Source organism: Canis aureus, chromosome 5 (genome assembly GCF_053574225.1).
Source record: "Canis aureus isolate CA01 chromosome 5, VMU_Caureus_v.1.0, whole genome shotgun sequence".
NCBI classification, from domain to species: Eukaryota; Metazoa; Chordata; class Mammalia; order Carnivora; family Canidae; genus Canis; species Canis aureus.
Genome location: NC_135615.1, coordinates 70,497,201 through 70,519,761, shown reverse-complemented (window position 1 = coordinate 70,519,761; position 22,561 = coordinate 70,497,201). Strand labels below are relative to the sequence as shown.

The window sequence follows — 22,561 nt, the reverse complement described above, 5'->3', positions numbered from 1 at the left end:
TGTGGTGTACCTCAATCTTTTCAGTTTACTTGCTCTTTAAAGTCTACAGATGTGGCCCTATTTGAGTGGACTCTATTTCAATGTTTTACAAACTTCCAAAACAGCAGGACTCTTTTTTTTCCCCAAATGAACTCTTATATAGACGCTTAATAGGTAATTTGGATCAAAGCAGAATACACATTATTAAAAGTAGGCCCTCCTCCTGTAACCCCCACTCCTCCTTGTTACCAAGGTCCACCCCCAAGGCTGGGTAAACAGGTGGGAAATAGCAATAATCAGTCAGTGCTTAATTACTGAAGAGAAGGACGCCTGGGTGGCTCAGTGGTTAAGCTCCTGCCTTCAGCTCAGGGCGCGATCCTGGGGTGCCAGGATCGAATCCCGCAAGGAGCCTGCTCCTCCCTCTGCCTCTCTCTCTCTCTTTCTCTCTCTCTCCCCCTCTCTCCCCTTGTCTCTCATGAATAAATAAATAAAATCGTTAAAAAAATTTACTGAAGAGGGCCTGCTAGCTTCACAACTACTCTTGGTGTGCACATTTCTCTCTCTCTCTCTCTCAAATCTTTAAAAAAAACTCTAGATAACTAAGGAGCTTCTGAATAACCACCATAGAACTCCAGGTTTCTACAGAACATAACTTGAAAGAAAGTTTTAAGTTCCATTTTTTAAAATGGCAACCTTCTACTTTACTGAATTTCTAAACCTGTTACTGTTCTATCTATTCAGGGTTTCATGAACAATAATGCATGCCACTTTCTTGAAGAATTGCAAAGGGTTTCTCAGCTACTGTTCTATGGAAGGAGCCAACAGGAGAGCTTTAAGTTACGTGGCCATATACTTACCACAAACAGAAATATGTAAGAATCAAGAAACTAAAGATTATTTCTACTTTTATTGCTCTTTCCATGACAGGTGTTAAGAGTAAGATATTTGAGTTCAATTTAGGTGTCCTAGCTGCTGATGCCAAATGGATTCTATACTTCACTAGTGCTCCAAGAGCTGGAGGAATTAAGGTCTCTTGATAGAGCCACTGGCTTCAGGTCAGTAACCTTTGTTCTAAGATGTGAGAAGTGCTAGTCAGAGAGAGGCAAAGATTGGAGTTGATCTTGCATAGTTGGGAAGTGGAAGAGGCAGAATCCAACCAGGTGGTGATACTTGGATTTAACCTGTTTATCAGCCATTTCTCAAGAACTGACCAATCTGCCTTCATTCTATGTACTGTTAGTGAAGTAATAAAAACCACCTGTGGGTGATCTAAGCCGAAAAGGGCAAGTTTGTTATAAGGATACGAAGTTGTGTTACGGAACTCAACAATAAGGATGTAGGAACCCGGAGATGATACTAGCACCAGGATTTGGAAGGCTGATAGTATTTTCTTTCATTTCTCTTGTAAGTGAGGCAATTCAGTAATGGATGGTCCTGTAGATAAGGGAGACTTTTGGGGATTCCCTGGGTGGCTCAGTGGTTTAACACCTGCCTTTGGCCCAGGGTGTGATCCTGGAGTCCCAGGGTTGAATCCCACATCGGGCTCCCTGCATGGAGCCTGCTTCTCCCTCTACCTGCGTCTCTGCCTCTCTCTCTCATGAATAAAATCTTTTTTTTTAAAAAAGGGAAGACTTTCCAAAACTAGGACCTGAAGTTGTCTTATGAAAGTGAGTGGGGTCAGGGTGCCTGGGTTGCTCATTGGTTGAGCATCTTTCTTTGGCTTGGGTTGTGATCCTGGGGTCTTGGGATTGAGCCCCTCATCAGGCTCCCTACTCAGCTGGGAGTCAGCTTCTCCCTCTACCCCTTCCCCTGATCTCTTTCTCTCTCTCACTCTCAAATAAATAAATGAAATCTTAAAAAAAAAACAAAAACGTGAAAGTGAGGAGATTGAGGTGAGAAGAAAGTATTTGGTTATAAAAACCTAAGGAAAATAGTATTTCAAGTCTTATTGTCATCAGTTGTAATTGGGAGGAAAACGAGAACCGAGGGCAGTACCATTGGATTTATCTTTATGTAGCAGTGATTTATCCAGCAGGTACAGTAGCATGATTAAGAGCCACTAGACTGCTAGTTCTCTCTCTGTTTATTTTTTTTTAATTTTTATTTATTTATGATAGTCACAGAGAGAGAGAGAGAGAGAGAGGCAGAGACATAGGCAGAGGGAGAAGCAGGCTCCATGCACCGGGAGCCCGACGTGGGATTCGATCCCGGGTCTCCAGGATCGCGCCCTGGGCCAAAGGCAGGCGCCAAACCGCTGCGCCACCCAGGGATCCCTCCCTCTCTGTTTAAAATAGGAGACTGAGCAAGAATATCTCTAAGCTCCCTTCCAATTCCAAAGCTGTAAGACTTGCTACTCAGGCAGGATCAGCCTCATCTGGGAGCTGGAAATGTACAGTCTCAGGTGCCACCTCAGACCTCCTGAATTGCAGTCTGCATTTTAACATGATTCATAAATAGTTAAGTAGATTTGGTGCATCTAAGAATGGATTATTATGTAGGTATTAAAAAAAAGAGGTGTAGAGGTGCTTAGGCTCAGGTTGTAATCTGAGGGTCGTGAGATTGAGCCCTGCATTGGGCTCCACACTCAGTTTGGAGTCGGCTTAAGACTCTTCCTCTCTCTCTGCACCTCCCCATTGTGTGGCGCATGTGTGCCCTCTCTCTTTCTCTCTCAAATTAAATAAATTGTAAAAAAAAAAAAAGTGTATGTGTCTATATGAATTACTAAAATATATAAGAAAATGGCTGCTAATGATTTGTAATTTCATAATTCAATTAAAAAGTCTCTTCTATAGGGACACCTGGTAGCACAGTGGTTGAGCATCTGCCTTTGGCCCAGGGTGTTATCCTGGGATCTGGGATCCAGTCCCACATCAGGCTCCTTGTGGGGAGCCTGCTTCTCCCTTGGCCTGTGTCTCTGCCTCTCTCTCTCTCTCTCTCTCTCTGTCTCTGTCTCTCATGAATAAATAAATAAAATCTTTAAAAATAAATAAATAAAAATCTACAAATGAAAAAGTTTTAAAGAATATAAATAAAATTGAATTTTGGGTGATTTTTTTCTTTATTATGAATGTATTATTGTCTGGACTTTTAAAATGAACATGTGTGTTTTTAACTTTATAAGGAAAAAAGTAAGCTATTCTCTCTTTTTGAAGTTACTTCAGACTAATACCTAGCCTAGGGCTTAAAAGCAGGGACTCAGGTGTCAGCCAGAGTTTGACTCCACTATTTCCTAGCTTTTTGACATAGGCCTAGTAATTTGACCTCTGGAAACCTTGGTTTTCTCATTTATATAAGAAACAGGGCAGCCCGGGTGGCTCAGCAGTGTAGTGCCACCTTCAGCCCAGGGCCTGATCCTGGAGACCTGGGATTGAGTCCCATGTCGGGCTCCCTGCATGGAGCCTGCTTCTTCCTCTGCCTGTCTCTGCCTCTCTCTCTCTCTCTGTGTCCCTCATGAATAAATAAATAAAATCTTAAAAAAAAAAAAACTACATCTTGAGAGTTTTGAGGATTAAATGAGATATTAGATGTCTAGTGCTTAGCAAAGTACCTGGACATAGTATGTTCTTGATAAGTGTTAGCTCTTATTACTATTATTATTCCCTTTTTAAAGATACAGTCTCACACACATCTCAAAAGCCTTCCCTTGACAAAAGGATAGTAACAATAGCAATTAGAAAGGAAAAAAAACCCCAGACTAATGGTCTTGGGTAAGTATCAAATTGAAAAAAATAAGATCAAATTTTCCACAACTCTTCAAGATCACAGTGGGCAAAAGAGATGTGGATGAAAGTGCATAGTGTTAAATCTAATGCTGTTATTCTGTAGAGACTAGCTGTGGATTATATGTACATTTCTTTTTTAATGCAGATGTCTTTCACATTGTTGCCTGTCTTATTTCTTTGTGATAGGACACTTGAATTAACTTTGGCAGAAGAGAAATGGAGGAGCCATAGAACATTAAGGATGAATTCAGGAAGACCCGAGACCATGGAGAACTTGCCTGCTCTCTACACTATTTTCCAAGGAGAGGTATACTCTTTTGACCTTGAAAAGAAAACCTACCATTTATGTTAAGCATAGATGGGAGGTGAAAAGCAGCTGGGTTTGGAACTCCTGTCCACTTGAGAATATGTGGAGTATCACAGTTCAAACAGAAGGGGCTAGTGGAGCATCTGGCTATTATTTGTATTTCCTCTAAGCTCCAGACTCCTAACTGCATACTTGACATCTTCATTTGGATACCTCACAGCAGGTCTAGTTTATGTTTTAAACTGATTTTTTTTTTGAGAAATTTATTTATTTTTAAAGTAATCTCTACACCCAGCATGGGGCTCAAACTCATAATCTCAAGATCAAGAGTCAGTTTATTCCACCAACTGAGCCAGCCAGGTGCCCCTAAATTTTTTATTTTCTTTTTTTTTTTTTTTTTTTGTTTTTTTCATTTTTTTTTTTTCATTTATTTATGATAGTCACAGAGAGAGAGAGAGAGAGGCAGAGACACAGGCAGAGGGAGAAGCAGGCTCCATGCACCTGGAGCCTGACGTGGGACTCGATCCCGGGTCTCCAGGATCGCGCCCTGGGCCAAAGGCAGGCGCTAAACCGCTGCGCCACCCAGGGATCCCTAAATTTTTTATTTTCTAACTAAATATGTTCTTCTAGTCTTTCCCATCTCAGCAAATGAAACCACTATCCTTCTAGGTATCCATGCTAAATGTCTGGGTGTCATCCTTCATTTCTCCTCTTTTTTTTCTTTAAAGATTTTATTTATTTATTCATGAGAGACAGAGAGAGACACAGGCAGAGGGAGAAGCAGGCTCCTCACAGGGAGCCCGATGCGGAACTCGATCCCCGGACCCTGGGATCATGCCCTGCGCCATAGGCAGATGCTCAACCACTGAGCCACCCAGGCATCCCTTCATTTCTCCTCTTGATTTGATCTTGATTTTCTCTCTCCCTCCAGTCCATCAGCAAGTTGTACCATTGCTACCTCCCAAATATATCTCTTGTCTGTATATTTCTTTATCCCTGTGGCACCCCATTAGTTCAAGCTCTTCATCTCTTGCCTGTCCTTATTGGGGTCCCTACATCTATGGTAGTCCCTCTTCAACCTATTCTTTCTGTTGTAGCCAGAATAACATCTAATAAACAGATCAAATATGCTGCTTTCTCACAGCTTCTCATTGTACTTGAATTCATTCAAAGTTGTTTCATGAGCTCTACATGACTTGAACTTTGCCTACCCAGACAGTGTGGTTTTGTTCTATTCTATGCACACACAAGCCATTCTGGCCTCTTTACCACTCTGAGCATTTTTTTTTTTTTTAAGATTTTTATTTAGTCCTTTGACAGAGTACACAAGCAAGGAGAGCAGCAGTTAGAGGGAGAAGCAGGCTCCCTACTGAGCAGGGAGCCCAATGTGGGACTCGAACTCAGGACCCTGGGATCATGACCTGAGCCAAAGGCAGACACTTACCTGACTGAGCCACCCACGCGTGCCTCACTCTAAGCATTCAATGCCTGCTTCCTTCTCAGGACTTTTGCACATGCTATGTTTACCTATTCCATTTTCCCACTAACTTCTCTTCATGTTTTAAGTCTTAGCCCTAATGTCTCCTCAAGGATCTTTTCCTCACCATAAATAAATAGGCTCACCCTGTATTTGTGTACCTGTGTAATGTCTGTCTTCCTCACAGGATGCTTAAGTTTTATAAGGGCAGAGCCCTGTGTGGTGTTGTTTGTGGTTGTAGATCTTAGTCCCAGGTAAGTGGGTAGAAAATAATAGGTACTCATTACATCTTTGGTGACTGAATGATCAGCTTTTTTTTTTTTTTTTAATTTTATTAATTTATTCATAAGAGAGGCAGAGACATAGAGGGAGAAGCAGGTTCCCCATAGGGACCCTGATACGGGACTTGATCCCAAGACCCTGGTATCATGCCCTGAGCCAAAGGCAGATGCTTAATTAGAGGCATCCAGTTATCCCAAATGATCAGCTTTTGAGGAAGAAAGCATTGTATTTGGAGAACAGACCAAACCTGGATTCCTGTCATAGTCCTTTTACTTACTGTGTGATTCTTGAAACTGCCATTTACTCTCTCTGAGCCTTAGTTTTCTCATTTATTAAATGGAGATAATAACTTTTTCTATAGGATTGCTGTGATGGTTAAATAAGCTATTATCTATAAAAGCTATGCCTGAGATAGAGTAGGAATTCATTACCATTATCATCATCTTCTCAAAGCAAGAGTAGAGCCAAAAAAAATTGTTTTCAGTGTCTTATGAGTACCTGTAGTATTTTAACAGTATTATTCTTACTTGTTTTATGGTTGACAAGAGTTTCATCTAATGATGGGAGGCCTTTGAGGGCAGACTTTATCTGTCAGTTGCAGACTTTATCTGTCAGTTGCTTGACTTCTGTTAAGTCCATCCTAACTTGTAATCTAAACTCAAAATACAAAAGATAATAACATTCTAGCAAATAGTGAACAAAGTTGCCTTTCAGAGCCTTGTCCTTTTTCTTTAAGGCCTGTGGCATCTCCAAAGATCAGTGAGTTACTACTAGGGCTCAGAAAAAGAAGTGGGTAGCACTAGAGACAAAGTGAATTTTTCTGGGGTGCCTGGGTGGTTCAGTTGGTTAAGCATGTACCTTTGGCTCAGGCTGTGGTCTTGGGTTCTGGGATCAAGCCCCATGTCAGGCTCCCTACTCACAGGGAACCTGCTTCTTCTTTCTCTCAAATAAATAAATAAAATCTTTAAAAAAAAGAGGGGATGAATTTTTCTGATGATGAAGTTCTTTTGTCAGGTGTTACACAAAAGCACAAAAGACAGAGAAGTGTGCCATGCCCTTTACAAACTGAGTCAGATTTCTACAGTGGTTCCTGCCTGACATCTGATTAAATGAGGTGGGATTTGAATTAATGTAGGTTTTAAATGTTACTATTAAGGAGGGATGGGCTAAGGGAATGTTTGGGGGAGAACTCAGTAGTTCTAGCTTTGTATTTCAGGAACGCATTATGAAAAATGATGGTTTAGAAATGATTGGAATTAGGGAGAGAGAAGTTTGATACATCGGAAGGAAGAAACTATTTTTCAGAATATTCATCCACAAACATTTAATGAGTGCCTAATATTTCAAAGAAGACCCAGTTACATTAAAATTCAAAAAAATTTGTAAGTCTAATATAGGTCAGCACTTTTACACATTCTGTGTCATTGACTCCAAAAAAAATTGTTAACCGTGTTTTACGGGTAAGGAAGCTCCTCTCAAAAGTTAAGTAATTGCCCAGTGGTTAATAAATAACAAAACTGGGATTTTATTTTATTTATTTTTTAAAAAGATGTATTTATTTATTTTAGAGAGAGAGTGCATGAGTGGGAGGAGGGGCAGGGTTAGGGGAAGCAGACTCCCCACTGAGCACAGAGCTCCATTATGGCTGGTCTCACGACCTAGAGATCTTGAAACCAAGAGTTCCCCAAACTGGGATTTTAAATCAGGTCCTCTCCAAGGCTGCTTTCTGCTAAACTGCACATGGCGTTGTCCAGCTATACATAAATGCATGGAGGAACCAGAGGAACCTTAAGAGAAGTCTTTTTTAAATTTTTATTTATTTATTTATTTATTTATTTATTTATTTATTTTGATGTCTTTTTTTTAAAGATTTTATTTATTTATTCATGAGAGACACACAGAGAGAGGCAGAGACATAGGCAGAAGGAGAAGAAGGCTCCCTGCAGAGAGTCCAATGTGGGATCCGATCCCAGGACCTCTGGGATCATGCCTTGAGCTGAAGGCAAACGCACAACCACTGAGCCACCCAGGCCTCTCAAGAGAACTCTTTTAAGTGAATTGAGGTACAAAGGAGGGTAAATGGTAAATCTGGTTCTTTCACAGTCATTTGTTTGGTTCTCAATTACAGCATTTATCACAGTCTGTTTTGTATAATTGTTGCTTGTGTATGTATTTGTCTCCTCCACTAGATTGTGAGTTACTGGAAAGCAAGGGCCATGGTTATCTCATATATCTTGGTAACTACTTCAAATTCATTTAAAAATAGATGGGCATTTTTTTAAGGGTTTTTATTTCACAGTACCTATCATGGTATCTTACATATAGGTACTCAGCAAATGTTTGAATAAAATTGAACCAAAGCCTCATAGGACCAATCACCCTTGAAGAAACTGGTGATGCAACCCATAACTTAGCAGTTCTTCTCTTAGCAGGCTCAGCAGGGCTGGGGAGGTCAGTGATTGAATATCTGAGAAGCCAGTATTCATCCTCTCATCCTCTGAGAGGTTATCCTGGTGCTGGGGTCAGTGAAGCATGGTAGCCGGTACAAGTGTAGCAGTGGGAGTTGGGATTTGGCTCAGCCCAACCATAGCCAAAGAAATGCTGAAGGGAGATTGGTGTTGGTGAGGTGGAACTAGCATTGGACTAGAAGTAAAAAGATTTCTGTTCTTGCTTTCTACTTCTGTGACTTGGGACAAGTATCTTAGGTCTCTGAGCCTCAAGTTGCTCATTCACATTATGGGCTAACTAGTTTCAAGGCCAGTGCAACCTCTACTCCAAAGATGGTAAATTCATTTTACCTCAGCCTGGAGTTCAGTCGAGATAATTACTGAATTTTTTCCCCTGAGTTATTTGACTAATTATTCTTGGGACACCAGGCAGACACGATCATCTACAACAGGTGCCATTCTGTTAATTTCAACTCTGAGTGCATCCTAGGAGACATAGTGATGGAAACACCTGGTACTGGAATTAGGTGAGAATGCCTTTTCCTGACTTAACAGTTGAGTGCATCCATTCTGGAGCACATTAACTTTTCCTTTTGGGAGAGGCCAAATTAAGGTCTGTTAATGATATTTCCTCAAAAGATCATAACGTGACACTGGAGTTTCAGAATTGAAAAGTGAGATGGTCTTAATTTATATCAGTAAAGTGTGTTGGGCTCCAACATCTAGATGCTTCTTTGAAGTTCGTTAGATAACTATGCCCTTAATAATGTTGTTATGCAGTATGAAACACCTCAGCTATCTTTCTATAACTGTGAAGCAGAAGCCAGTTAAATTAAAAGCAAAAGCCAAGGTTCCTGGGTGGTTCAGTTGGTTGGGTGTCCAACTCCTGATTTCAGCTCAGGTCATGATCTCAGGATCGTGGGATCCAGCCCCATCAGGCTCAGTGTTGGGGGTGGAGCCTTCTTAGGATTCTCTCTTTCCCTCTGCCCCTCCCCATCTCTTGCACATGCTTTCTTTCTCTCAAAAAGAAAAAAAAAAGTTGAAAAGCAAAAGCCTTTAATTGGTCCAGAAATTAGGGATTTGCTTTTATCATAATTAAAAATTTACAGTCTTATCTTTATCTGGTTGGCCTTGTTTTATAAAAAATGACTTGCTTTATGAACTTGGGTAAGATCTTTGTGTCTCTGGTCTTTACTTTCCTCATTTAAAACATGATAGGATTGTACCAGCTAATCTCTGACGTCCTTCCACCAGTTTCACCTTACCTTGATTTTAAGTACTAGTATCTGCTTCACTGTACTGTTTCTTTGGGACTGTCTGGTACCTACCCCACTATAGCATATTCATCAATATAAAAGAGAACTTTAGGGGCTCCTGGGTGGCTCAGTTGGTTAAGCATCTGCCTTTAACTCCGGTTGTGATCTCACAGTCCTGGGATTGGGCCCATGTGGGGCTTTCTGCTCAGCAGGAAGTCTGCTTGTCACCCCCACCCCCCGCCCCGTGCTCATGCACACTCTCAAATAAAATCTTTTTTTAAAACGCTTTGGGTTCTTAACTCCTTAATGTTGTATCATAGAGTTATTTCAAGTGTCCATTTAAAAAATGTGGCAAATGGAAGTTTTTGTCTATATCCATCCTAGCATTGAGGTGAGTAATGATAAATGGTGGAGTAAGGGGCATTGGACTAGGCATCAAGGGATCTATGGTCTGTGCCTTGTGTCTAAGTTAGTTGTGTTTCTACTAGTCACTAACTTTTTTTGTGCGTCAGTGTCTTGAACTCTGTTAAAGTGTCTTGAATTCTGTTAAATTGTTAAAAAGCCACAATTTATTGAATGTACATTAGGTGGCAGATACCACTTCAAGGCACTTTGTGTACATCATTTGTTATTTGCAGCAGGAAAGAAAATATACTTGGGAACTTAGGCCCTGAAAGGTAAGTTGTGTTCAACATCCCACAGGTAAGGAGTGACAGAGGTGAGATTAGAAGCCACATCTTTCACTCCAAAGCGTGTACTCTTTCCACACCTGTACTATTCTACCTCATTTGCAGCATGGAGACCTACCATGTATACTTTTGAAGATCGTTCCCAGGAGCAGATAAAACGTCAAATGTCACATAGTCTCTGCGTTAGAATTTTATAGTTAAAGGGAATGCATGAGCAGCTCTAGTGTAGAAATCCCAGCTCTACTGCTTACTAACTTTGAACACTGGGTAAATTACTTAGTCTGTCCATACATCAGTTTTGTCATCTATCAAATGAGAATAGTAAGAGTATCAATATCATATGGTATCACAAGGAATATGTAAAGACTTTGAACAGTGTTTTACACGTAGTGAGTAATCAATACGTATTAGTGAAGAGCAGTGCATTAGGGCTTGTCCTTTTCACTCCTCTTAGTTATGCTAAAGCTGAAACAGTGAGTACTAAGATGAAACAACTAATTAAAGTCACTGAAAAAAATAAAGTTTATAAGATTGTATTGAATACTTTATAAATAATAATGAATTTAATGATAAATACGGGATGTAGCAAAAATTTTAATTCTAGTCCAGGTTGGTGGGTGGGCTAGAGGATGGATGGGAGGTAGAGATAGAATTTAGGATAATGATTTATCTGGCAGAGGTTCCAGGCCTTTCATTACTATTACCTATTAAATCGACCCATTAAGCTTTTAACTTCTCCATCCTAGGTCAACTCCACAAAAGACTCTGGGACAGCTCTTTTTCTAATTATATCTTTTTAGGTTCTGTCAGATGTCTACATAATAGCTTTTTCTGCAGTTGTCTTATAAAACCCAAGACTGGTTTGGAGTTAAATAGAGCAGCCTATATGGTCTGTTTTGACTTGAAATTTAGGAAAAAGGGATGTCCTATATAATCCATCCCGAATTATTAAAGTTCTCTGTATTGGGATTGGGGGCTTCAGTTCCATCTAAAAGAAAATGTAGCATTATTACAAGATTTTCTGCTGTGTGTTCCTTTTCTTCAAATATCTCCTTTGGGAATTTTAGTAGGTGTGGGATTTGGACATTTCTAGATCTTGTCATACCATCTGACAACACTCCACTCTCACCAGTATTTTTAATGTGTTCACACATACCTGCCAGTCTAAATTTCAAAAAGAACAGAATATTTGACAGAACATAACTTTTAGGCAGCTTTGCAGCAGGCAGTGTAAGTAGAAATTCGGAGAGGCTAGGTTAAATGCTATGGAAGAGAGATTCTCATTTGTGTGGCATTGATTCCTTTTTTTTCTTTGTCTTTGTAGGTTGCTATGGTTACAGACTATGGAGCCTTCATCAAAATCCCTGGCTGTCGGAAGCAAGGTGGGAGCCTATCATTTGAAATTCAGCCCTCCCGTTCCACTGTCTCTGTTACCCCCTACCACATCCTGATTATAGATTCTATTTTTCAAACAGTAGTTTTGTTTTTGTCTTTAGCATAGAGATATGAATATAGGCAGGTGATGACAGTCCATGTTTTCGTACGTCCTAACTCAGAAGAATGGTGCTCTCTGATTTGGTGGGGGGCTGGGCATAGCTACTTGGGTTCACTTCTGGAACCAGCTCTTGCCTAAATTTTACCTGTGGCCCTAGGCAAGGCACTTGGCTTCTTTGGTCTTAGGATTTGGGATAGGGCAAGCTATTTCCTCTTTGACACTGACACTGTGAATTTTCTAGTATATGGCACATAAAATGGGAATAGTGTTGTAACCAATATGAATATATTCTGCATATCATGTTTTAATTTTTCTTTTTAAACTGATAAGCATTTGTTGATTATTTTTTGAGAATCCTTTCATATCTATAATCTTAATCTTATTTGTTTCTTAAAATAATTGTGTTAAGTAGAAAGGACAAGTTCCATAGACTGGTGGCCTGCTCATAGCGATTTAGCTAGGTAATGGCACAGCTAGGTAATGGCACAGCTAGGTCTAGAACCTGAGCGTCCTGATTCTTAGTCCAGTGGGCTTTCTACCATATCACAGTGCTAGTAGATCCAAAAACTCAACTTGCTAATTCCTTGTGCTATAATAAGTTAAAGATTTATTGAAGATTTTAATATAAAAAATGTAACTACAAGGGTATTATTAGAAAAATATAGAATATTTTACTGCATAAAAGTAAAAAAACTTTATTTCAAAAAATCACAAAGTTTAGTTGGAAGAAAGAATTTGTGGGACACATGACCAAAGACTAATAAAAAAAGGGAAAGTAGGAGAAGGGGCTAAGAAGATGGAAAGAATTCACAGGAGAAAGAATAGCAATTCATTGATAAATATCTTAAGAGATACTCATTCTCCAGATTGATTTAAAACTAAGGGGAAAAAACAAAATAAAACTAACCTAGGGGATGCCTGGTGGCTCATTCGGTTAAGCTCTGACTTTTGGTTTTGGTTCAGGTCATGATCTCAGGGTGGTGGGATTAAGCCCTTGGGTCTGGCTCTGTGCTCAAGGTGGAGCCTGCTTGGGATTCTCTCTCACTTTCCCCCTGCCACTCCTCCCCATGTGTGTGCTCTCTCATGCACTCTATCTCTAAAGGAAATACATCTTTCTAAAAAATAAAGAGAGGGGCATCTGGGTGCCTCCGTTGGTTAAGCATCTGCCTTCAGTTTGGGTCATGATACTGGGGTCCTGGGATCGAGCCCTGCATCAGGCTCAATGGGGAGCCTGTTTCTTCCTTTCCCTCTGATGCTCCCTCTGCTTGTGCAATCTTGTACTCTCTTTGTCAAATAAATAAAATATTTTTTAAAAGTTAAAAATTAAAAAAAAAATTTAAATAAAACTAACAAACTGACATGTCTATGTAATGTAATACTACTCAGCAATAAAAAGGAATGAGAATGAAGCATGGATGTACACAACAATCTGGTTCAATCTCCAGAGAATTATGTTGAGTGAGAAAAGCTAATCCCAAAAGGTTATATATCTTATGATTCCTTTTGTGTAATACCCCCCCCCCTTTTTTGGCAGTTTTATTGAGAAGTAATTCGTGTACCATACATTTCACCCAAATGTACAGTTCAGTGATTTTTTTCTTTTTTTGTATAACCATCACTATAATCTAATGCAAGAACATTTTCATCACCCCAAAAAGAAACTGTACCTATTAGCAGTCACTCCAAATTATCTTCTTGCCTGCCCAAGCCTCAGGCAGCAACTAGTCTACTTTCTGTCTTTCTATGTTTGCCTCATCTGGACATTTCGTATTAAGTGGAGTTACACAACATGTGGTCCTTTGTGACAGGCTTCTTTCATTCAGCATGTTTGAAGGTCTGCCATTCTGTGGCATGCGTCAGTTCTGCAGTTGTTAGAGCCATTGCAAAATGTGGCAAGTAATTAACCAGTTCTCCAAATCTCTTGGATTCTCTGACATCAGCTGGGTATCCTACAGTTCAATTCAATTTTGACGCTAACTGCCCAGAGGTAGCACCTGACTCCTCACTGACTGAGCTACCCAGGCACCCCTCAAAATAGTTTTTAAAAGTGATTTAAGGGTACCTGGGTGGCTCAGTGGTTGAGCATCTGCTTTTGGGTCTGTGTGTGATCCTGGAGTCCCGAGATCGAGTCCCACATGGGGCTCCCTGCGAGGAGCCTGCTTCTCTCTCTGCCTATGTCTCTGCCTCTCTCTTTCTGTGTCTCTTGTGAATAAATAAATAAAATCTTAAAAAAAAAAAAGTGATTTAAGGAGTGCCTGAGTGGCTTAGTCAGTTAAGCACCTGCCTTCGGCTCAGGTCATGATCCCAGGGTCCTGGGATCGAGCCCCACATCAGGGGTCCATACTCAGTGGAGAATCTGCTTCACTCTCTGCCTCCTGTCCCCAAGCTTGTGCACGGTCTCTCTCTCTCTGTTCCCCCCCCCCCCCCCATTCACGCTCTCAAATGAAATCTTAAAAAAAAATAAAGTGATTTAAAACACTCATAAGATTTTTGAGACTGGCAAATATTAAAAACACTGCTTTTACACTGTATGTTAACTAACTGGAATTTAAATAAAAACTTTAAAAAAATTGCTGTTAATACCCAATTTTGGAAATGGGTATTTCCAAAAATAGTTTTACTTACTGTTGAAAGCATAAATTGTTATAGATTTTGGCAATGCCTATTCACATTTTAATGTGCTTCCCTTTAATCCAGCAGTCCTTTAGGGGATTTAGTTTGTAGCATAGATTTAGTTAAATTATGTACATTTTTGCAGTGTACTGTGCAGATGATAAAGAAGCATATTAACCTTTTTTTTTTTTTTTAAGATTTTATTTGTTTATTCGTGAGAGACACACAGAGAGCGAGAGGCAGAGACAAAGACAGAAGGAAAAGCCGGTTCTATGCTGGGAGCCTGACATGGTACTCCATCCTGGGACTCCAGGATCACGCCCTGGGCTGAAGGTGGTGCTAAACCGCTGAGCCACCCAGGCTGCCCAAGAAGCATGTTACTTTGATGCTGGTGCCTTCTTCATTTTACCAGAAAGGATCTGTGGAAAGTTTTGATACAACTCCCCATCACTGATGTCTGACTGAAAGCTGTTGTAAGATAGTGCTGGTTCTAAGAAGCCTTCTGATTTTAGAGATGGTAAAGTGAGGGTGGGAAAGTACGTCTTAGAATTGATGAAATGAGTACATCCCAACTTACTGAAATGGAAAGATGTCCAAGATAGGATGAAAAAGCATGTTGTAGCAGTTTGAATAACATGACCCTCCCTGCCTACATTTTACTTTATTTTTATTTTTTTAAAAAATTTATTTATTCATGAGAGACACAGTGACAGAGGCAGAGACATAGGCAGAGGGAGAAGCAGGCTCCATGCAGGGAGCCCAATGTGGGACTCGATCTCGGGACTCCAGGATCATGCCCTGGGCCAAAGGCAGGCGCTCAACTGCGGAGCCACCCAGGTGTCCCCTCCCTGCCTACATTTTAAAGCATGTGTATATTTGCATGGTTTTTGAATTATTGCATATGTTTAGAAGAAAGGCTGGAAGCATACTCAATGAACCGTTGACAGTGGTCACCTCTGGAGGGTTCAGTTTGTTAGAGGAGCCATGGACGCAGAAAAGGGACTTTTCCTTTGTGAAGTTTTTTAAAATAGATTTTTTTCTTATTTATTTGTTTATTTGAGAGAGACAGAGAAATAGCACAGGCTGGGAGAGAGGCAGAGGGGGAGGGAAAAACAGGCTCTCCGCTGAGCCAGAAGCTCAGTGTGGCTCCACTCCAGGACCCTGGGATCATGAACTGAGCTGAAGGCAGATGCTTAACAGACTGAGCCACCCTGACACCCCCAAACAGAATTTTTCTTTTTCTTTAAAAAAAAGTCCAACAGCTGATCTTTGGATAATAAAGCCATGCTTCTAACCTTGGAGACTACTGTGCCACAAATTGCATCTTGGAATTAGAAAGGGCTCACAGTGGTTTCCAAGCTAGCAGTCAGCAATCTATAATAAAGTTTCTCATTTTGTGTTGTCTGGGATTTAATGAGAGGGAACTCATCCTGGTCCCTACAGGAATGTACCTCTTTTGGTCTGAAGACAGATTTTCTTGGTAGTGTACTCACCATAGCTCCCAGTACCTGAAAAGTCCCATCCTTACTTGAGCATTTATGCGGCACTTTGGGGACTATGTAGAGATGAAAGGCCTACCACCTCCCAGCAGTCAGTCCTCAACTCATTCGTGTCCATGCCCTGTCAGGGGATGCCTCTGATTGTGGCTGCCTGCTTACAAGTGATCTGTTAGTCTGACAGCTGGTGAGACAAGCCTCAGAGGGAGAGCTCAGGAAGCCAAGTAATTAGGTGGGAACTCTCTAATCCTGGGCTTTTCTGTGGGTTTACTGCATAACTCGAGCAGTTACATTTTAGCTTCTCTGCTCTCGAAATTGGGAGACCATTAAGTCCCATGCCAAAAGGACTGAGCTATAAGAAATTCTGGTCTCCAGATTTTAACATTCTGACTCAGGAAGGAAGACTAACTTGAGTTGTTTTTCTCAGCTTTCTATTCTCAGAATTTTTACCACTACTGAATTGAAGACCCCTTCCTAGGGATCCCTGGGTGGCTCAGCAGTTTAGTGTCTGTCTTTGGCCCAGGGCCTGATCCTGGGGTCCCGGGATCAAGTCCCACATCGGGCTCCCTGCGTGGGGCCTGCTTCTTCTCCCTCTGCCTGTGTCTCTGCCTCTCTCTCTCTGTCTCTCATGAATAAATAAATAAAATCTTAAAAAAAAAAAAAAAAAAAAAAAAGACGACCCCTTCCTAGTACTCAAATCTGGATTTTTTTCCCCATCTCATAGTGGTGCCTAATAGAACTGTCTGTGATGATGGAGATGCTCTGTATCTGTTCCAATGTGTTTTCTGACGCTAAGCAGTTCTCCAGATTCCAATGGCAGGTGTCTTAATTCAGTTCTGACCCTATCTACCTGGAGTATCAGGCTCAGACTCACAAGACTGCCCCTATTTCAGATGCCACTCATAAGTCCTGAGCCATCTATACTTCTGACTGGTGGGCTATAAAGCAAGAGTTCCCACGCCCCCCTCCTCAAGTTTGATAATTTGTTAGAACAGCAAGGTATGGGTGGGGGATGTACTCTGAGCTTGTATGTCTTCTCTGGCACGCCACCCTCCCAGCAAGCTGATGTGTTCACTAACCTGGAAGCTCTCTGAAACTCATCGTTAAAGGAGTTTTTATAGAGCTTGATCTCCAGTTCCTCCCCCTTTCCTGGAGACCAGTAGGGCTGAAGGTTCCAACCTTCTCATCATTTAATCTTTTGGAGACTTGCCCCATCCAGAAACATCTAGGGGGCCTACCCGAAATCACCTCATTGGCACAAATTCCAGTGTGCCTACCCGAAATCACCTCATTGGCACAAACTCTGGTGTGATCAGAAGGGTCTTATAAATAACGAAAGATTTTCCTATCACTGGAGAGATTCCAAGAATTGTAGGAGTTCTATGCAGACTATGTAGGAACCAGGGACAAAGACCAAATATATTTGTGTATTATAGCACATCTGCACTGCCCCATAGTGTAGCCACTAACTTTTAACTTTATTTTATTTTATTTATTTATTTTTTAATTTTTATTTATTTATGATAGTCACAGAGAGAGAGAGAGAGAGAGAGAGGCAGAGACATAGGCAGAGGGAGAAGCAGGCTCCATGCACCGGGAGCCCGACGTGGGATTCGATCCCGGGTCTCCAGGATCGCGCCCTGGGCCAAAGGCAGGCGCTAAACCGCTGCGCCACCCAGGGATCCCTGACTTTTAACTTTATTTTAAATATAAACTTAACAATGTAGCTAGTGACTATCATAGTGTCAGTGCACCTTCTTATGAAATTCTTTTTTTTTTCTCTACTGTCCTTTCCCCTACCAGCACATGAAAGAGAGTGTTCAGTGTTATACTTTTAAAGTGTCTTGTTTATGGTAGAAGCTCAATTATTTTTTACCTTTTTATTTTTAAGTAGGCCTAACATGGGGCTCGAATTTACAACCCTGAGATCAAGACCTGAGCTGAGATCAAAGTCAGATGCTTAACCAACTGAGCCATCCAGGTACCCTGAGGCTCTAATATTTTTAGCAATGAAGTTAGTTAAGCAAATAATTATTGAGTTCTATTATCTGGTCACTATGTTAGGTGGGAGCACAGAGGTAAGAAAACATAGGCCCTGCTCTCAGATTTTTCATAGTCTAGAGATATGAACAAATTACAATGTAGTGTAATAATATAAGTGAGATTACAGTTATCCACTAAGCTGTGAAATGTAGGGCCCAGAACAGTAACTGAGGAAGAGTGGGTATTCAATACCTTTTGTTAAATGAATAAATTCTAGTCCCAGCTCTACCGTTTATTTGGCTGTTGACTTCCAGTTGCTTTGGACTTGAGCCTTAGTTTTTTTTATCTGTGAAATGGGAATGAGGTGCATATATTAGAGTTTCTTGACTGGCAGGATCATGTCTTATTTGTCCTTAAATCCTTTTTTACTTATAATATTGTGGATATTTAGTAACTATTTGAATGAATGCATAATCCCAGCAAGATGAAGTTAAAGCCCACTTTAACTTGTGGGTTTACATTATTGTCATACACCACTGATTGGGGATAACTTATTTGAAAATTCTAGAAAGGGGGGATGCCTGGATGGCTCAGCGGTTGAGTGTCTGCCTTTGGCTCAGGGTGTGATGCCAGAGTTCCTGGATCGAGTCCCACATCAGGCTCCCTGCAGGTAACCTGCTTCTCCCTCTGCCTATGTCTCTGCCTTCTCTCTGTGTCACTCATGAATAAATAAATAGTCTTTAAAAAAAAAAATTCTAGAAAGGGAATTCAGATCCCCCAAATATAAAGGAGACCTTTTATTTTGACAGTTTGGGGCTGCAGCTGTCCTCTAATGGTTTGTAATTTTTACTTCTTTCCTTTATAGTCAGTGGAAGTTGTAAAAGAAATTAAGGTTGAACAACACATTTGGGAGAATATTTTTTTTTTTTTTTTAAGATTTTATTCATGAGAGACACAGAGAGAGAGTCAGAGACAAAGGCAGAGGGAGAAACAGGATCCATGCAGGGAGCCTGATGTGGCACTCAGGCTGAGTCTGGGACTTCAGGATCACGCCCTGGGCCGGAGGCAGGCTCTAAACCACTGAGCCACCCGGGGATCACAGGAGAATACTTTTAAGAGAACAGTAATACACTATCTCTGTTTGTTTTTTATATATAGTGACTGAGATGCTGGCTCTTTCCAAGTTGTCAAAATTTCTTTTCTTCTTTTACCAGCAGTCACTCAGATGGGATTCAGCCTGTTTAAGTGTCATGTTGGGTTTACTGAACGTGTTGATGGACTTGATATGCCCTTTGGGCATTTATGGCTTTATGTCAGAAATCCAGGCACAGACTTCTCTGAGTAGCACGTAGACAGACAAGCAAAACATTTTCATTGTTCCTGTTCATTTTGAAGCTTATGCTGGAGCAGAATTAGATGTGTTTTTACTACTTGTAGATGAGACTATCTTTCTTTTTTTTAATTGAAAAGATAACACAGATCAATAATAAAAAATGGAAATGTATAAATATGTTGTAGAAGATGCGACAGACTCCTATTTGAATTGTAGTTCTGTATCAGCTTTGTGATCTTGGACAATATATTTAACTTTATAGTATTTCCTCATGTGACCCTATGTCACAGGGTTGATATGAGGGTTAAAGGAATGGGTAGACGTACTATATTTAGTGAGGTATTCAGCACAGAGTGTGCCTCAAGTGTGGTATTTGGTGCCCTCTACCATATCCACTTAATCCAACTATGGGTGGTTTATGTAGGTAGCAGTGAAATACCTCCCAAGAATATAGACTGTCTTCTGAGAATGAAACTGGTGATGAATTCTCCATACAGTGTATGGGATAGCCATAGACAGAAATATATCAGGTAATTGCCTATAAATCTGTGACTAAAGAGATGAGAGCACTCAAGATGGTGACAAGATAATTTGGGTGTGATTCCAGAGAAAAAGGATTGGAGTGAAATTATAATTTAGGAAACTGAAATCTAATTGTGTCATTCTGTCTAGAGGAGATTACATGAATGGTGATGGGGGTTGGTGTCAGCCTGGATCACAATAAAAGAAAGCCTGAGAATCTGAAGTTGGTGGTGTTTGTCTTGCCTTATTTAGGAAGAAATGAATCTGATGCTAGGAACTAGAGAGAGATGGATTCTTTTATGAGGAAGTGATAGTCCATTAAACTTGTAGACTGGAAACCTATCTTAAAACATCTGTCTCCATTATGTTCTTTTTATTTATTATTTTATTTTATTTTTAAAAAGATTTTATTTATTCATGAGGGACAGAGAGAGGCAGAGACAGAGGCAGAGGGAGAAGCAGGTTCCCTATGGGAGCCCGACGTGGGACTCGATCCCAGGACCCTAGGTTCACGACCTGAGCCAAAGGCAGGTGTTCAACCACTGAGCCATCCGGGTACCCCTTATTTTTTATTTTTTAGAGACTTTTTTTTTTTTTTTTAGAGTTTTTTTTTTTGTTGTTAGAGAAAGCATGTGCACTCATGAGGACTGGGTAACGGCAGAGAGATAGGGACAATCAGGCTTCCCACTGAGCAGAGTACCCATTTGTGAAGCTCTGGGAGTTTGATCCCCGGACCCTGGGACCACAGCTTGAGCCAAAGGCAGACACTCAACCGACTGAACCACCCAGGCACCCCATCCATTTTGTTCTGATTGTTTTTTGAAGCAATTTCTGATCACTTATCCAATTTTTTAGTTATTTGATACTGGGAACAGTGGGTAGTTTAACTATTAGGTAAGGACTGGGAATAAAAGCAAAAAGTATATCCTCGGTTGTAAATTAATAAATTGGCAAAATGTGTCTGTTCCTGTACCAATCTCTAAATTGACAATCTAGGTAGTATATTTTAGTACATAAATTTACATCTACGTGCTGCAGACTCCTACATATATTTGTATCTTCAGTTCATACACCTCCTCTGAGCTATGGACTTAAATACCCAACTCCTCACCTGACATTTGCCTTCAAGACTGAGGGCTAGACCAATTTCTCTTGTTTAAGGGAACAAGGGAAGCTGTAAACTAAGGTCTTTGGATAATAAGCCACTAATGTCTCAATTATAAAAATCCTGCACCCTAGCATAACTATTTTTATATTCCCTTTGGTTTCTGTCCATATGAGACAGTTTTATTTTAATAATAGTGTACATATCATTTTCTATTTTAAGATATTTTCTTTTTTTTAATATTTTATTTATTCATGAGACACACACAGAGAGAGAGAGAGAGAGAGAGAGAGAGGCAGAGGGAGAAGCAGGCTACATGCAAGGAGCCTGACATGGGACTCCATCCCAAGGCTCCAGGATCAGGCCCTGGGCTGAAGGTGGCGCTAAACCACTGAGCTACCTGGGCTGCCCAAGATATTTTCGTGATTAAAAATATTGCATGCATATTATAGAAAAATAAGGGGAAAAACTCTAAAATTATGTGTTACTACTACCACACAGATAGATGCTATTGACATTTTGGTATGTTTTTTTTTATAAGTCATACATACATAAAATTTAACAATGAGATGAAATTTATATTCTGTATATATGTATTTTTTAGCTTTTTACACTTAATGAACCTTAAACATTTCTCCATCTTTTAACATACTTTTGCAAACGTTTAAAGAGTCTGTCATTCAGATGTGCCACATGATTATTTTGTTTTATTTTTTTAAGGATGTTATTTACTTAAGAGGGACGAGAGAGAGAAGGAGGGAGGGAGAAGCAGACTCCCCAATGAACAGAGAGTCTGATGTTGGGCTTGGTCCCAGGACCCCAGGATCATGATCTGAGCCTAAGGCAGACACTTAACTGACTGAGCCACCCAGGGGCCCCTATATGATCATTTTAAATTTAAAAAAATTTATTTACTTATTTATTCATGAGAGAGAGAGAGGCAGAGACACAGTCAGAAGGAGAAGCAGGCTCCATGTGGGGAGCCTGACGTGGGACTCGATCCCAGGTCTCCAGGATCAGGCCCTGGGCCGAAGGTGGCCCTAAACTGCTGAGCCACCTGGGGTGTACACAATCATTTTAAAGTTCCAATTTTTAATTACTGATAAGTGCGAGTTGAGTCAGGAATGGTGCACAGACCAAAGAATATCCTAGTTTGGGATCAGGTGGGAGGACAAATATTATTTCCTTATTTGTGGTACAGACCTCTGTTTCAAGAAAAAAAATTATCTCAAGTATTATTAGATCCAACATTAATTTCCTTCACTTTAAAAATTTTTTTAAATTTTTAAAAAATTTTATTTATTTATTCATGAGACACAGAGGCAGAGACACAGAGGGAGAAGGAGGCTCCTCTCAGGGAGCCCAATGCAGGACTCGATCCCTGGACCGGGATCACACCCTGAGCTGAAGGCAGATGCTCAACAGCTAAGCCACCCAACATTAATTTCCTTTGTAACTTTCACTAGTAATAGAGGAAGGAAGTGAATTTTAGAATGAGAGGACAGTTGCAACCCCAAAATGTCGAAGTATAAGGTTTCCCTTTTAGGGCATCTGAATTTCCTCTTCAGACTTCCCAATTAGGCTGCTCTGTCCATTATACCATCCTGAGGGGGAAACCTCAGCTTCATTTTATCTAATTTGGAGATTACGCAATATGGTGTAAAGTTAAAAACATAAGTTATATGATGGTATATAACACATTTTGGAGGCCCCAGAATTATTCACAGAGATAGGCTGTCAACCTCCAGAATGAGGTGAAGTAGGTATGTGAGACCCAGTGACCATGATCAGAGCAAGCAGTGACTTCCAATAGAAGTTCCAAGCAGGGAGCAGATACTTCTAATTACAGATATGT

At 40.5% G+C, this 22,561-nt stretch overlaps 1 protein-coding gene across 6 annotated transcripts in view; it reads left to right on the top strand.

Moving 5' to 3' along the window:
* ZCCHC17 (zinc finger CCHC-type containing 17) overlaps positions 1–22,561 on the top strand; it is a 62,889-nt gene that overhangs the window by 7,193 nt on the left and 33,135 nt on the right. For 5 of the 6 annotated variants that reach the window (XM_077898769.1, XM_077898773.1, XM_077898774.1 and 2 more), the window contains exons 2-3: positions 3,888–4,008; positions 11,484–11,541. In XM_077898769.1, the coding sequence (XP_077754895.1) occupies positions 3,943–4,008; positions 11,484–11,541 (124 nt within the window). In that variant the 5' untranslated portion in view covers positions 3,888–3,942. The remainder of the gene's footprint in view (positions 1–3,887; positions 4,009–11,483; positions 11,542–22,561) is intronic. The other variant, XM_077898775.1, reaches the window with a different exon arrangement.